This window comes from Podarcis muralis, chromosome 7, assembly GCF_964188315.1.
Source record: "Podarcis muralis chromosome 7, rPodMur119.hap1.1, whole genome shotgun sequence".
In the NCBI taxonomy this organism is placed as follows: Eukaryota; Metazoa; Chordata; class Lepidosauria; order Squamata; family Lacertidae; genus Podarcis; species Podarcis muralis.
In genome coordinates this window covers 26,118,258-26,133,895 of record NC_135661.1, presented here as the reverse complement: position 1 = coordinate 26,133,895, position 15,638 = coordinate 26,118,258, and the positions used below count along the sequence as shown (strand labels likewise).

The window sequence follows — 15,638 nt, the reverse complement described above, 5'->3', positions numbered from 1 at the left end:
AAAAAGAGACAATTCTTGGCTTATGACTTACAAACCAGAAGAAAAGATAGGGCACCTAAAGGAAAGAGGAGTGGAAGAGGAAACAAGAATACACAGCTATTTTATTGGAGCAACACTTCATTAAAGGGGGAAAAGCATGCCTTCAAGATGGCTAGCATGTCAGAGCAGTGTCAGAAAAGGCCACAGGGTCTTTCCCCCCTTACATACAGAAGAATGGAGATCCTGGCAGTAGAAAGAAGGACTGTTAGGGATCCCTCCAGAAGGCTCAAGGACTGGATGTCAGGAAGCAAAACGATGGGTCAAGCCGCCAACTAGGGATTTATGAGCTGTATCCCACTAAGAACAGACCCACTGAAACCAATAGACCTAAGTTACTCGTGCCCATTAATTTTAATGGGTTTAATCTGAGTAGGACTAACCACTGGATACAACCCTATGTCATAAAACATCACAATTGCACATATCCCTCAAATGGAACATTTAACTGTAGTCAGCAATCTATTTCTAACATGGCCCTTATTCAGTTTATTTGGAAAACCTATACCCCACCCTTTCAAATGCATCTGAAACAATAAGGATGGAGCACAACTTTTAAAAAACATATACAGTGGTGCCTCGCAAGACGAAATTAATCCGTTCCGAGAGTCTCTTCGTCTTGCGGTTTTTTCGTCTTGCGAAGCACGGCTATTAGCGGCTTAGCGGCTATTAACGGTTTAGTGGCTATTAACGGCTTAGCGGCTTTAAGAAAAAGGAAACAAACTCGCAAGAACTCGCAAGACGTTTCGTCTTGCGAAGCAAGCCCATAGGGAAATTCATCTTGCGGAACGACTCAAATACCGGAAAACCCTTTCGTCTAGCGAGTTTTTCGTCTTGCGAGGCATTTGTCTTGCGGGGCACCACTGTATGCAAAACAAGCAATCTTACCACTGAACTACAGTCTCTTGCAAAGAGATGTATAGAAGACCCCCAAAGTCCCTGAGAAAGAGCTGAACAGCTTTTTTTAAAGTCATACTTCTGGCCCATCTAGCCTAGCACAGCTCCCCACCCCAAAAAGCTAAGGCTATGCTTTTTACCAGAGAACTTTTAAAGTGGAAGATGCCATGAACTGAACTTGAGAGCTTCTGGCTACCAATCAGGTACTCCACCACAAAGCTATGTTGCATCTCCTGTAGTAGCAGGTTGCACTTTTGCACAGCAGCAATGGGAAGGCAGGGTATTGAAATTTGTACAAAGGCAACTGATATAAGCAGAGGCACTGCTACCTTTAAAGTTTTGTAGTAGATGGTTCTGTTGATCTCCAAAGGGAATAGGTTCTGCTCCTTTCCTGAGCGAGCCCAGTTCACATAGCGCAGCCAATTCCCCTTCTCTGGATCTGTGGCATCAACACACATCCATCCCAAGTTTGGGTAATAGACCTTGTGAGGTTGAACATATGTGTGCATGGAGACAGAGAAGAGGAAAGAAACAAAAGTACTCATTAATCACGAGAGCATGCACCCATTGTCTCAGTTTCAAAATGTGGGTGTTTTATGACTGGGTCCATATGGAGCACCCTGGAAGACTGAAGACTACCTACTCACATGGCTGTGCTGACAGGAAGTTGCTCTCTGGAGTGGGAAGTCTGGGCTTTAGGCCTATTTTTTGCTACTCACTGGTGGAGGAGAAAGGGATGTGCAGCAACAAGATCATTGACTTTGGAATCTATCTTTACTGCATCTGCATTAGATTACGGCTGGATGCATAGTGAAGCAGAATAAGCAATTGGGACAACTTTTGCAGACACTGTTCTGCACAATATATTGAAAATTTACAAGAGAATCTTTGCCTTCCTTGCCTGCAAACAAGAGGCATTATTACAGCTCAAGGGCACATTTCAGCAGGACGAGCAAGGAATGGCCTGAGGAGTCTTCCAGGGGCAAACAGGGAAGCCCAAGGGTTACACTTGGCCCCCAGGCAGGATTGAGATTTCTGACACTTGCTCTATACATCTGTCATGATTTTATAAGCATTTATTGCATCCCTCTTAGTAGTCTCTTACCCCTACTTCTCAGAAACTAAAAAGCATGCAAACCATGGCTTGGTCTAACAATGCCAGCTACCATAGCAAGAGAGTTAAGCTACATTTTAATTTTAATTACATTTCTGATTTGTCTTTGGTGATCCTTAAAACCAAGAGAAAAACTATCTACAGTTTATAGGCTTATTGTTTGATATCTTATTTTATATACTTTATTGTTTGATAGTGATGCCATTAGCCACCATGAGCTACTTTTTTAAAAAAAGGATTATAGAACTTCCAAATCATTATATATATAAAAAGGAATTGCTCATCCGTCACTGCTTACCTCCCACATGTACACATTGCTTTTAACCTGAGATCGTTTCTTCTTATCACCAGCAAACGGACCAAACTTTCTGCCTCTGAAAATTGGCTTTGTTGCCCAGACACCTGAAGATCAAATGAGGAACCACAATCAGACTCTTTGGCAGTATTGCATACTTCAAAACCTTGCAACATTGTGTAACAACAACAATGCGATTCCATAAATACACTGTAACTTTGCCTGGCTAAATAAAGGGGGGAACAGCAGAGAAGCCAAAAAGAGGGGAGGGGAAACAAGCATATCACAAAATGGCATGCAACTAACAGCAAAACACATGAAACAGAAAAAGCAGTAAAATGCCAGGATGCTGATGGCTACATATTCTAGGATTGGGAACTGGGAGCAGGGCAGTAAAAATGGGTACAATCTGCTGGGAGAAGGGACCTGGATCAAGGTTCTGAAGGGGTCATCTCCAGCATTCACTTTTAAATGAAAGGTTGGTAGAACCTGAGATATAAGGCAAAATGGACAGGCACGCTTCTTCTTTTTGGGGGTGAGGGGAAGAAACCAGCCTGCCCCACCTTTCGGTCTTCTACTTTACATCTCCTCCACCCCTGGGAAACATTCCTGAATACACCCACGTTTCCTGGATGACCTTAAGAGACAAAACCTGCTCTCATGGGACCCAGATGTATCTCTTTGTGGGCAGCTTGCTAATGTCTCCATGGGGGCAATTTCAACGATAGCAATATGTGTAAAGTCTACTCATTCAGGGACGCCTCTTCTACACCTCAACTCGCCACCCCAAGGACAGCAAACTGTTTGGTTGCCAAGGATAAGTATCAGGGTTTTAGAGGTGTAAGTAATGTCCGTACACCAACTGGGCTTAATAACTTGGAAAGTCTTTGTCCAAACCTCAAAACAAAACATTCGGCTTTGGGCTACCATTTGCCAGTAGTGCTGCTGATCTAAGTTCACCTCAAACCAGGTAGTGCTGTTGACTTTAGAGTGCAGGAGACAACATATGACACTAAATTGGATACCACATTTCAAACCATGGGCTGAGGGTGCATCATGTAGTCACCCTGTCGTAGCAAATCATGAGAAGGATTCCACCCCACACTGCCCAGGTTAAACATTCTTCAGTTCAAGCAGCCTCTCTGCCCGCAGCTTGTTTCTAGATTTACTTACCAAGCCGTGTCTTGTCAACAGCAGATGGGAGAAGTCTCACTTCCTCAGGAAGTCCTTTAAGCACGTGCTCAGGTACGTCGGCCAAAGTCTCAACTGATACTGAAGGCTCCGTTGAGTTCTATGAAGAAAACAAAACAAAACAAAAATAGGAAGGGGACAGCCCAACGGTAAACACATGGCAGAATCTGACAACCCACCTGCGTTACAATTGGCAGCACGACACAAGAATCCATAAACAAAGCTGTGTTGCAATAGCTGGCATTTCTACTTCACATAAACACCAGTTTACCAAGCACATTTGAAAATGATGATATCAAGAGAAACACTGCAAATCCTTCATCCAATGCATAATCTACTCAGTGATCCACCAGATGCTGTGACGGCCAGCAGGATACGTGACTTTTTAAACTTAGAGAGGGTAGGGCTATCGCTAGCTACTAGACATAAGGTACCCCTGCCCATATGAGCCAGTCTTGCCAGACTCTAGGGTTGTGCGCTCATCTCACTCTATAGGCCGGGAGCCAGCGCTGTCCGCAGACACTTCCGGGTCACGTGGCCAGTGTGACAAGCTGCATCTGGTGAGCCAGCGCAGCACACGGAACGCCATTTACCTTCCCGCTGGTAAGCGGTCCCTATTTATCTACTTGCACCCGGGGGTGCTTTCGAACTGCTAGGTTGGCAGGCGCTGGGACCGAACGACGGGAGCGCACCCCGCCGCAGGGATTCGAACCGCCGACCATGCGATCGGCAAGTCCTAGGCGCTGAGGTTTTACCCACAGCGCCACCCGCGTCCAAGCTACTAGACATACTAAACAGAAATGCAGCTTTCATTTTCAGACACACAATATGCAAGAACAAACAAGGAGGGTGGGATGTCTCCAATATGGTTCTGCTTGTTGTATAGCTCTTATTGCCATTCCTTATAGGGAGTCTGCAAAGCAGATTACAATGGTCTACATCTGGGCTTTATTCTAGGTGATGGATCACAACTTTCCCTCAAAACCATGTTCCGCACCTACTACAGACACCTGGCCTAAGCATCTCTACCTGTATTTGAATATATTCTTCCCCCATTGCCCCCAAGTATTGTGGGATGGCTCTTGACTTTGGGAGCCAATTGTGTACTGATATGCCCCACCAAATTAAGCAGATATTATCCGTGCACCCAGCATGTATATCTAAAGCTCAGCGTCACTGCCAATGAATAATTCTTTTTCTTATTCCTCTGAAGCACTGCTATTCAAAAGGGATTACAAGGCTAGGCACAGGTATGTGAAGGAAATTACTTTTGGAGCACTTATTTTAATAGCAAATATAGCTACCTTCCTTTCAGTCAAAGATATATGCTTCACTCAGCTTCTACTCTAGTTATTACAGAAGCAACAGACCAAGGTATAGTAAAATAAAGCAAAGATATAGGCTGTGTGTGAACATCACAGTATGCGCATCCAGTAAATATCTCAGCAAATATCTATTTTGTGTTAAGACATATCCCCATGGCAGCTACTTTGTGATAGGCCATGTCCCCTTGACAGCCATTTTGCCCACAACATTCTCAATATTCCTGATGTGCCCACTGGCCCCAAAAGCCTGGTGAACCCTGCACTAAACAATAGTTTAGTGTGATGAAAGCTAGTTTCAGTAAGCCCGGGGGTTATGTACTCTCCTCAAAGTCTTCCAATACGGTTGTGAGAAATGAGCATTCATTCCATTTAAACACAGAAGAGCCTAACATCTGAACCCTAAACTGCACTTAATACTAACTATGCTTTGATTAAATAAAACTGTTTGAAGCAGGCTTGTTTCAGACAAACCACAAATAAGATTAAGCAGTTTCTGGGGCTTGCACATAAGCAGCTGTGGTTCATCTAGTCCAGAAGTGAAATTATCTAACTCAGAGAAGTGATGGAGAAGGGGGGGTGGAATGCATGAACCCGGGGCTTCATGGTTTAAGTAAAACAAGCCTTACTGTGGTTAATAAAATCACATTAATCCTTATAAATAACAGATCAAACTTTACTGTGGAGGACCATATATGCAAAACCCATTTGCTTCTGTGTTGCTTGGCCAGGATTAAGCTGTAAATATCAGTTTGTCTCTTAATACCGCTTCCAAGCATGGTGTATGTTAGAAATCCCACAAGGACTACTACACTTGAGGGTGGGGGGTGCATTTGCATCCTATGTAGAAGCAAGTGGTGAAATTCACTTCAGTAAGCAAGAAATAGCTATAAAATACAGAGAAGAAAGAAAGAAAGAAAGAAAGAAAGAAAGAAAGAAAGAAAGAAGGACCAAGTATGCCATAAGTTTAACAACTAATACTTCAGATACTGCCTTATACCCAATGCAGTGCTTTCTACTGTGACTGGCTGAATCTCTCCAGGGTTTCAGGTAGAAAGTCTTCCCCATCACCTGCTACCTGATCCTTTAGACTGAAGATGACAGACATTGAACCCGGGGACCTTCTGCATGCAAAACACATGCTCTGCCATGAAGGTATTCTCCCTCTCCGAGAGGAGAATGACAGCTCTTGGCATTGTGGCAACACTACTGTTATGCCTACAAGAGGCCCTGATGACTCTTCTGTGGCAGTAGCTAATACAGTGGATGCTCGGGTTGTGAACGTGATCCGTGCAGAAGGCAGGTTCGCAACCTGCAGCGCCGCGTCTGCACACGTGCGGGTCGCGATTCGGCGCTTCTGCACATGCACGAGTGCTGAAACCCGGAAGTAAACCCATTCCGGTACTTTCGGTTTTTGGCATGTCCGTAACCCGAAAACGCGCAACCTGAAGCGTCTGTAACCCGAGGTATGACTGTATAGAACAGACCGATGCAGCTGTTAGTGGAAGGGGTCATCAGGAGTCGTACCAGGGCTCCAGCAATTCTATCAGTGTCCTAATGCCTTCAGCTCATCAACATTCTTCATTCTGGAAATTTCTTATGAAGAAAAGTAAAGCAAAATAATTGTTCCTCACCCCACCCTCTACCCTGCAAAGAGTCCCATGTGTTCTGAGCAGTGGTAGAGGCAGATGCAAGTTACCACTGGTGTTTAGTTTTCAAGGCAAAGACATCCACCTTTCTCTTGTCCTAGTAACCCATAGTACTGCTTGAAATGTGCTTGCATCTAGCTCAGTCTAACATGACTGGATTTCAATCCTTTGTACATTCATCAAGGTATAAGCCCTTCTGGTACACAGAGGAACCCATCTGAGCAAATATGCAAGGATTGTACTATAAGTGTGCATTGACCCCTCCTGCTCTCCATCTTAAAGACTGTTCTAAGCAGCAAAGTTTGGAGCTTTTTCATCACACCTTGAAATGTTTCCTCCACAAAGCACAAAGACAGGCTGCTAGTAATCCAGTATTTGTGGCACCCTGCTCATTTGGATAAGCATGAAGATATGTTTTTTTTTAAAAAAATAAAATCTGCCAGAATCGTTCTCAGCAACAGCCTACACTCAGTCTACAAAATGTGGGTTCAGTGGAGCCAAAGAGCAGAGGTAGGCAACCTGGGGCTCTCCGGATGTGCCTGGACTAAAACTTTCATCATCCCTGGCCATCAGTTATGCTAGCTAAGGCTCATGGGCAGTGTTAGAAACTGGGGTAGAAAAGCTAGGAGCCAAATGGCTTCTGGGACCTGGGTTGTGGGCACCAAAACAGAATGTCTAGTTGCCACCTGGGCTGTGGGGGTCAGCAACACTTTTTATTATTGTGATAAGCATGAATTAATATGCAATCCACATAAGTGACACATTGTTAATAGCACATTTTTAGCAGAAATTGTTGATGCATGTTTAATTTGGTGTTTACAAAAAAAATATTGGTACCAAACTTCAGTTTTCAAAACACTCTACTCTTAATTGTTGAACTCCTTGATATATTGTCTGTCCTAAACATATACTTTGAGGCTTTAAAGCACATACATTTCAGTAATCCTTGAGTGTCAGCCAGGTGCAAGAAATGGCACCCAGACTTGTTAAGGTGCTTGCAAATGGAGAATCTTTAGGCGCAAAATGCACCTGGCGCCCTGCTAATTTTGAACCCTATTCATGGAGGTCAGAGTCTAAGAACATCTGGCTGGCAAACACATTCCTTATCCTTCACACAGAGATGTACTCAAAAGCAGGTAATTTTAATGCAGTTCACAAATCAAAAATCTGCACAAAATGTAACTATTTTAAAATGTTGATTCCTTCTTAGAAGAGAACTAAAGGGTTTACTGACAGAAAGAATAGCTAAGTGGAAATGCATGTTACACCTGTGGCTTTTGCTGAATTATGACTCCAAGTGATCACTCACCCAAGCATAGCTCAAGACCCAACCTATTTAATTTCAGCAGTTCTTTCTAATTATTTATCTCACCTGGAAAGGATCTATGTAATGCTGGCATGCGGGAGAGAGGAGCATATGAAGCACACAACTATCCTCTGATGCCATTCACTACAAGTAGGTATATCTACATAAATCTGTGCATAAAGACCCACTATTCAAGTTTGCAGCAAGCAGATATTTATTTACTTAGAGAACAGAACAGTAACCATTGGCTCTCCAGGTATCAATGAACTGCAACCCCCATCACCCCTGACCATTAACTACACTGAGGCACAAAGTGGCTTCCTCCAGCTAAGAATAGCACACCAACAGTGACACCTCCTGGACAAAGATAGCCTGGCCATGGTAAACCTCCAGATTGTGCAGCTGAAACATGTAGTAGGTGGGCCTGCCTTTGAAGACTGCTCAGGAAAACTAGTTAGCAGCCTAGCAGAGATAAGCTGCGGTATCTTGGCATTTCTTCAACAAGTATGTGGGCTGCTGGTCCTGAGCACAATTTTAAGTGCTAGTTCTAACCTTTGAAATCCTAATTCCACCGTATGGGCCTGCCCTATTGGTACATGTGTTATCCAAAGACCTTTGTTCAGTACACCCCATCTTCTGAATTCAAGAACAGTCTTCTCAGTTGTTGATGCAAGTGGAACACCCGCCCCAGGAAAGTTTGCCTGACATCAAATCTGATGTCCTTTTGACAGCCAGACAACAACCTTGGGGGACTTCAGCACAATCACTGAGCTCAGCAGTCTTCTTTTTCAGACTCAGCACCCACCTTTAACCCAAACAAACATTCCAGGACCCATTTATCAATTGTTAACGTATGTTTCTATGATGTAGCGTTGCTCTTGTGACCCACTTTAGGTAAGGCCATGACCTAGTTGGTTTTTATTTTGAGAAATTTGTGAGTGCTTTTATTGTTTGGTATTTTGCAACTTTTAAAACTCTCCCCTTGATTTTTGCTTGCTGACAGAAGGGCTGTTGTATGTATATATTATACACAAATGCAACAGTTGCATAGGTGAGGAGCTGCATGCTTATTTGAAATAACCAGACTAGGACCTATCAGGTGAGATTTATGGCCAGTCATTTGAGAGGCATTGCACCCTTCCAACTGCTTTACAACATGGTAACTTCAAATTCAAACTCTTAGCTTTCAATATAGCAACTGGTGACCACGAAGGAGACATTTTCAACTAAAAAGAACCACCCTATATGGGGAATAAACTTTAACATGGTGAGGTCATTAGATGTCATCTTAACATGCTTTCCCCAGTAATCAGCTGACATTTTACCTTCAATCAGAGATGTCAACTCATGCATCGTGTTGATAATTAAAAAAAAAGGTAAAGGACCCCTGACAGTTAAGTCCAGTCGCAAACGACTCTGGGGTTGTGGCGCTCATCTTGCTTTACTGACCAAGGGAGCCGACGTTTGTCCGCAGACAGTTTTTCTGGGTCATGTGGCAAGCATGACTAAGCCGCTTCTGGCAAAACCAGAGCAGCACATGGAAACGCCATTTACCTTCCCACCGGAACGGTACCTATTTATCTACTTGCACTTTGACATGCTTTTGAACTGCTAGGTTGGCAGGAGCAGGGACTGAGCAACGGGAGCTCACCCCGTCACGGGGATTCGAACTGCCAACCTTCGGATCGGCAAGCCCTAGGCTCAGTGGTTTAGCCCACAGTGCCACCAGTGTCTCTTCACGTTGGTAATTAGAGCCCCAAAATTCTATTAATTGTTCTCCTCTGCAGCTTGTGCTAGCTCTTACTGGCAGATGCCACCTCCCTTTTTCTTAAAAAAAAGTTTCATTGGAAGTCTCACCATTGGTCAGTTTAGCTCATTATTGACTTCAAAAACTCAGGGCACCCCAGATGCTGGTGATGATTTCATTTATGAATCTCTTCCTATGAAGCATCTCAAAGCAATTTCAAAATACAGTAACAACTTACATTATTAAAAACAGTTAAAACAATTGCACATATAAAAACAATTTCAAATCCAATAGAGCCTTTGCCATGACTACTGTTGGATATCATTGTTTTGGACCCGATCAGCAGCCATACTGGCTGGAACTTATTATAGTCCAAAACATCTGGAGGGCACCAGGTTGACAAAATCAGCAGTTCCCTTTATCACTACACTGACTGGCAGCAGTTCCCCATGTCAGGCAGAGGTTCTTTTCATGCCTACTTAGGAGATGCTGGGAATTGAACCAGGGACCTTTCACCTGCAAAGCTATGGCCTTCCCTGTAAATCAGTTCTGCCTTGTGGGAGCTGCCAGTACTGGCTCCAAAGCAGAGGTGCTATGAGGATAAAACATGCAGTGGGTTGCTGTTTCCTCATTGGAGGAAGGGCAGGAGAGAAAGGTTATAAACATACACCAGTAATATCCACATAAATAAAGACATCCACATCATCTGTCCACTATCATAGTCAACCCCCCATTTCAATTCAATGGGGGAGAAGGAAACATGTTTAATCAAGGTCACACAGGTATATAAAGACTGAACTGACTGTAGGCCAATGTCAATATCCACATGTGAAGTCTGCCAATGTCCTTCTGCCAACTTTTGTTGCACCAGTACCACCACTAGTGGAGTACATAGGTTGGCGTGGGGTGGGGACAACTTATGAGAAGAAAGAGTCCAAATCACAGCAGAATGGCTACTAGGAGGATTCCAGTGTGGCAATCCTACCACACTGAGTATCCTGTGACAACATTTTAGCTGTGCCCTATCACCCAGGCTTGTTCCTTTTCAACAACAATACAGCAGCAGCATCTGTATGCAACAGAATGGGACAGGAAGTGGGAAGGTAATAGCTTTTCAGAGCCCACGTCACCCTGGCTTTGCTTTTAAGTAGATGCATGCTCTGGCACAGGAGGGAAAAGGTGCAACATATAGCCTCCAATGATTTTATTTAATAATGATGCTGATGCTAACGATGCTCTTATTAATTTAAGAGCATTGGCAGAGTGAGAAGGATAGGAACATCACAAAGATTCAACATGACACTAGCACAAATACAACACAAATAGAAACAGCGACAAAAACTCTCTCTAAGGGAAAGTGCCACCAAATTCTCCATAGGTATTAAGATTGTAGTTTGGGTGCAGACACAACTGGAATTTTCCCTTTCTCCAAAGTGCAACCTGGAGGGGAGATGGGCCAGACTATGAAGGACCAATGACTTGGGGGCTGGGTAAAAGGGACTGGTTGTGATATGAGGACACCCTCTCTTTTTACTAATAAGCTCTTCTCAAAAGAAAGTGGGCATTTTAGATATTTAGGTGTGGGTCCTCCTGTGAACCCAACAACACAAGAGAGCACCAGACTGAAGAAGGCTAGCATAAAAGACCACACTCTCAAACATGCAAAAATACGTAGCTAGAGGACCATTTAATCAGTTCCAGGGTTTCATGTTGAAGGCATGCAAAGATCTTTGCTTAATATCTCTCTCTTTTGGGGGGTAAATTATATTAATTATGGAGCTAAGATTGAAGGAAGGAGGGAGAAAGAGTGAATTCAAGTTTCTGATTTTTTAAAATGGCCTAAATATAAGTATTATTCATGCAAAATAACTAAAGCTTTCTTAGAGAAGAGTGCTCTTGAAGAAGGGGCCAGTGAAATTATTCTACAATCTGGTTAACTGAACACAAATCAATTTTCACATAATGGAACTTCACAACTTCCCAACCAGAAAGAGGGAGAGAGAAGGAGAGAGCAGGACGTTTGGCATTGCAATAATGAAGACTTACATTTTGGATTTCAGTTGGGATTACTATTTTTACCAGAAGAAAGTAAGTGTAGATATGTATGCTAACAACTGAGCAATTATATTTTTGAGAAAGTCTTGCATTTAAACTCACCTGATTCATTCTGAAATCCTGTTGCCTTCTGAAAAGATACTACAACAAAGTAACTCCTGTGATTACATGAACCCTAAAAAGAAAAACAGACAGTTGTCATATGTGCCTACCTTCAGGTTTATAACTGATTTGAAGCTGATCCTCTTCAAGTTAGGAGGATAGCAGCAAACTAGAAAACTACAATTTTTCACTCAACATTTTTTAAAAAAGAAAAGAAATAACTGTAAAGGCACCTAAGCTGCATAACTTCCTAGCTATGTTTCAAAATGTTATAGTAATAATTAGCATTTAGGTAGCACTTTCAAGTGCTCTAAGCACTTTGCTTGCATCCTTGCATCACAACAACCTGATAAAGTTGGTCTGCAGACTGGGGAGGGGCATGGGGAACTGAAGCTGAGATTTGGTGGATTCACTACTTCACCTAAGGAGAACCTACAGTAGAGATGGAAGTCTGTGGCTCGCCAAACGTTATTGGGCTCCACTTCCCATCATCCCCAGCCAGCAAGGTCAGGGATGATGGGAATTGTGGTCTAGGAACATCTGGAGGGCTAGAAATTCTTCAGCCCTGCTCTATAAGAAATAAGAAAATCGAGCTGATATTTTAAAGGAATTTTCATATTATTACTTTTAAATATTCATGTATGTAAAAGTTACATTGCAAGTCCCCTCAAGGAGTCTTGCCTTCTCATATTTGAAGGCAATGAATTCAAAGTAAGCACATTAGAGACAACTCGCCATCTTTAACATGGGGTGTCCACCCTATTTAAATGACATTACAGTATTCGAAAATGATAATACATCAGCTACTCCTATTCAGCTTATGGGGAAGTGTGGATACCACCCTTGAACCTGCAGAACATGGTGCGCCTCTACCCTCGAAAGTGTGTTTCACTATTGCTGCAAAATAGTCACAACAATTATTGCTCCTAGAGCACAGGTATTCTACTCAAATTCATGCATCCTGTGATTTGGTGGGGCTGGGGGGAGACAGAACAGTCCATAGTTGAAAGCAGACTCACATTCTGAGAAATTAAGGCAGAATGAATACAGATAAGAATTTAACAAGTGGTGTCTTACCATACTGTGCGTTTAACAAAAAAGAAAGAGAAGGTGAGGTTCAACCTCCAGCATCTCTATAGCTAAAAGAATCAGGGGGCATGCGGCCTGGAAACCTCTCCTCTATCTGAGACTAAAGAGCTGCTGCCAGTTGACCCGACTAAGTAGCCTAGATGGACAAATATTCTGACCTTGACACACAGTGTACATTCCAGTTTGATACATTAAGGACCCATTCACTCTTGATTTTGTAGCTCCATAAAATACTCCACAAATCAAGCCATTAAAAATTGAAATAAGATGCTAGTTTCTCCCGAATGCTGTCAAGCATTTGAAGGCGTGGCTTAACTTTTAATCACTCACATTTGAACAAGATGTTCTAACTCTTATAGATGCACAAAGAGTACAAGTGGTCTCGCTGACATTGAGGTAATAGTTTTTAAATGTGCACAGAAAGAAATAAGCCGCATTAAGCCAACATTTCAGTGCTAACATCCCCAATCACTTCCCTGCTGTAATCAGATATACCATAGCTGAATTTTGCATACGCCCTGCAGAAAAAGTAATAAGTGGGAACAAACAGAAACTGACTGAGCATACAAATCACCACAACAATGTGGTGAACTGCTGTAAAACGACCAAGGATGCTTCATTACACTTAAAATACACTTTCAAATGCAAGGCAGCAACTCATCCTTCCCCAACCTAGTGTTCTCCAGATATTTTGGACTACAACTCCCATCATTCCCAGCCAGTACAGCTATATGGTGGATGTAGTCCGAAACACCTGGACAATACAAAGTTAGCATTGTCTGATTGACATTACGTGCTATACCACAAGATAAGAGATTGGGAAACTGCAGCCCTCTGGATGTTGTTGGACCACAATTACAATCATCCCTAATCATTGGCCTCACTGTCTGGGGCTGATAAAGTCCCACAATGTCTGGACAGCTATAGGTTCCCCATCCCTACTCTAGATTGCTCTGTTTTGAATGTCAGGGTTCAGCATTTCATACATTTCCCTATGTACTTTTGAGTGAAAGAAGCCCACATCTGAAAGCATTCCAATCTGCTAGCTATACTGAACAGGCAGGGAAGAAAAGATCGACATTCATAGGGAAAAGAAAAATGGAACACTACACAAACACTACCATGTATCTCAGTTTCCTGTCTTAACACACAAATCCCAATAATAAAGTATGCAGCCGCCCTACAACTTCTACCAGACGTATAACAATACTTCTCTCTGTAGGTGCCAACCACTTGCATGGTATAGAATCATAGAATGGTACAGTTGGAAGGGACCCCAAGGATTATCTAGTCCAACTCCCTACAGTGCAGGAATCTCAACTAAAGCACTAAAGCACCCTCTGTTAAAAAACCTCTAAGGAAGGAGAGTCCACAACCTCCCAAGGGAGTCCATTCCATTGCCAAACAGCTTTCACTGTCAGAAAGGTCTTCATGATGTTTAGTTGGAATCTTCTTTCTGGTCACCATGTGACAGCCCCTGAGTTAACTGAAGATAGCTATCATATCTCCTCTCAGTTTTCTCTTTTCCAGGCTAAACACACACAACTCCCTCAAACATTCCTCCTAAGGCTTGGGTTCCAGACCCTTGACCATCTTGGTCGCCCTCCTCTGCACACATTCCAGCTTGTCAATATCCTTAAATTGTGGTGCCCAGAACTGGACACAGTACTAAGGGTGTGGTCTGACCAAGGCAGAATAGAGCGGGACTATGACTTCCCTTGACCTGGATACTATAGTTCTGCTGATGTAGCCTAGAATAGCAATGGCTTTTCCCTACCGCTGCAGCATCACACTGTTGACTCATGTTAAGCTTGCAGTCTACTAAGACCCCATGATCCTTTTCATATGTACTACTGGCAATGTAAGTGTACTCCATCTTATATCTGTGCATCTGGTTCTTCCTGTCTAAGTGCAAAACCTGACATTTGTCCCTACTGAAATTCATTTTATTAGTTTTGACCCAGTTATCAAATCTGATAAGGCTACATTGAATCCTGATTCTGTCTTCTGCATGTTTAGTCCTTTATCCTGCAGGTACCATCTTTAGGGGTGACATCTCAAGAATGCCACATTCTTTCCCATCAACCACTATGGTTGTCCAGTACCACAATGTGCTATTGAAGGGAGGTGGTTTCCCCACAAGAGACTAATGCCCCAAAGGAGGCTAGTGCATAGTATGGCCTAGCATTTGCAGTATAATACTGATACAATAAAACAAGATATTACTCCTATATTCTGTGTTAAGTAATAATTACCACCCCTTGACTTCACAAACTCAAGGAATATCAGAGATGCATCAAACAGGTTGGATGAATTTTTATGCATCTTGATTCTGAATACCAGAGAGTGGTTGAAAGGACTATCTCACATTAGCTAACTTTGGGTGTGTACACAAAGCAGATAAGGTGATAACAGCAGGCCAACTTCTGCTTTGTTTCAGAGGATGGGAAGCTGAAACGAAAAGGCTATTACAACACACACATATCCCTGAATGCACTTCTCTTGTGTTAAGAAGTGAAGTTGTGTTATTAGGCACTGCTATTAATTCTTTTTTTTTTTTAGCTTTTTTATCTTGTATTTTTATTCTCCTTGCCTTTATGACTGTTTTTACTATCTATTTTAGTCTGTTGCTTTGTTTAGTGTATTTGCAAATCTCATTTGAAAGGGGTGGGAAATAATGTATCAGTTTCAATGCTCTCATTGGCTAAAACGCACATTTGATTCACTGATGCTCTAAAATTAAGTGAAAGAGCACTTTACAAGCACCATCAGCATCATGTGTAAAAAATGCAAATATTCTGGCTAAACATGCCCTGTACTCCAGCTACCCCATCA

The 15,638-nt window shown here is 42.7% G+C and overlaps 1 protein-coding gene across 2 annotated transcripts in view; it reads right to left on the bottom strand.

Annotated features, from left to right (window-relative positions):
- Window positions 1–15,638, bottom strand: part of PRDM2 (PR/SET domain 2) — a 49,582-nt gene that overhangs the window by 32,059 nt on the left and 1,885 nt on the right. The window contains exons 2-5 of one of the 2 annotated variants that reach the window (XM_028740583.2): window positions 11,715–11,787; window positions 3,516–3,633; window positions 2,346–2,449; window positions 1,263–1,415 (exon numbers count right to left, since the gene is read on the bottom strand). In XM_028740583.2, coding sequence (XP_028596416.2) covers window positions 1,263–1,415; window positions 2,346–2,449; window positions 3,516–3,633; window positions 11,715–11,723 — 384 coding nt within the window. In that variant the 5' untranslated portion in view covers window positions 11,724–11,787. Of the gene's footprint in view, window positions 1–1,262; window positions 1,416–2,345; window positions 2,450–3,515; window positions 3,634–11,714; window positions 11,788–15,638 lie in introns of those variants that run through there. The other variant, XM_077931414.1, reaches the window with a different exon arrangement.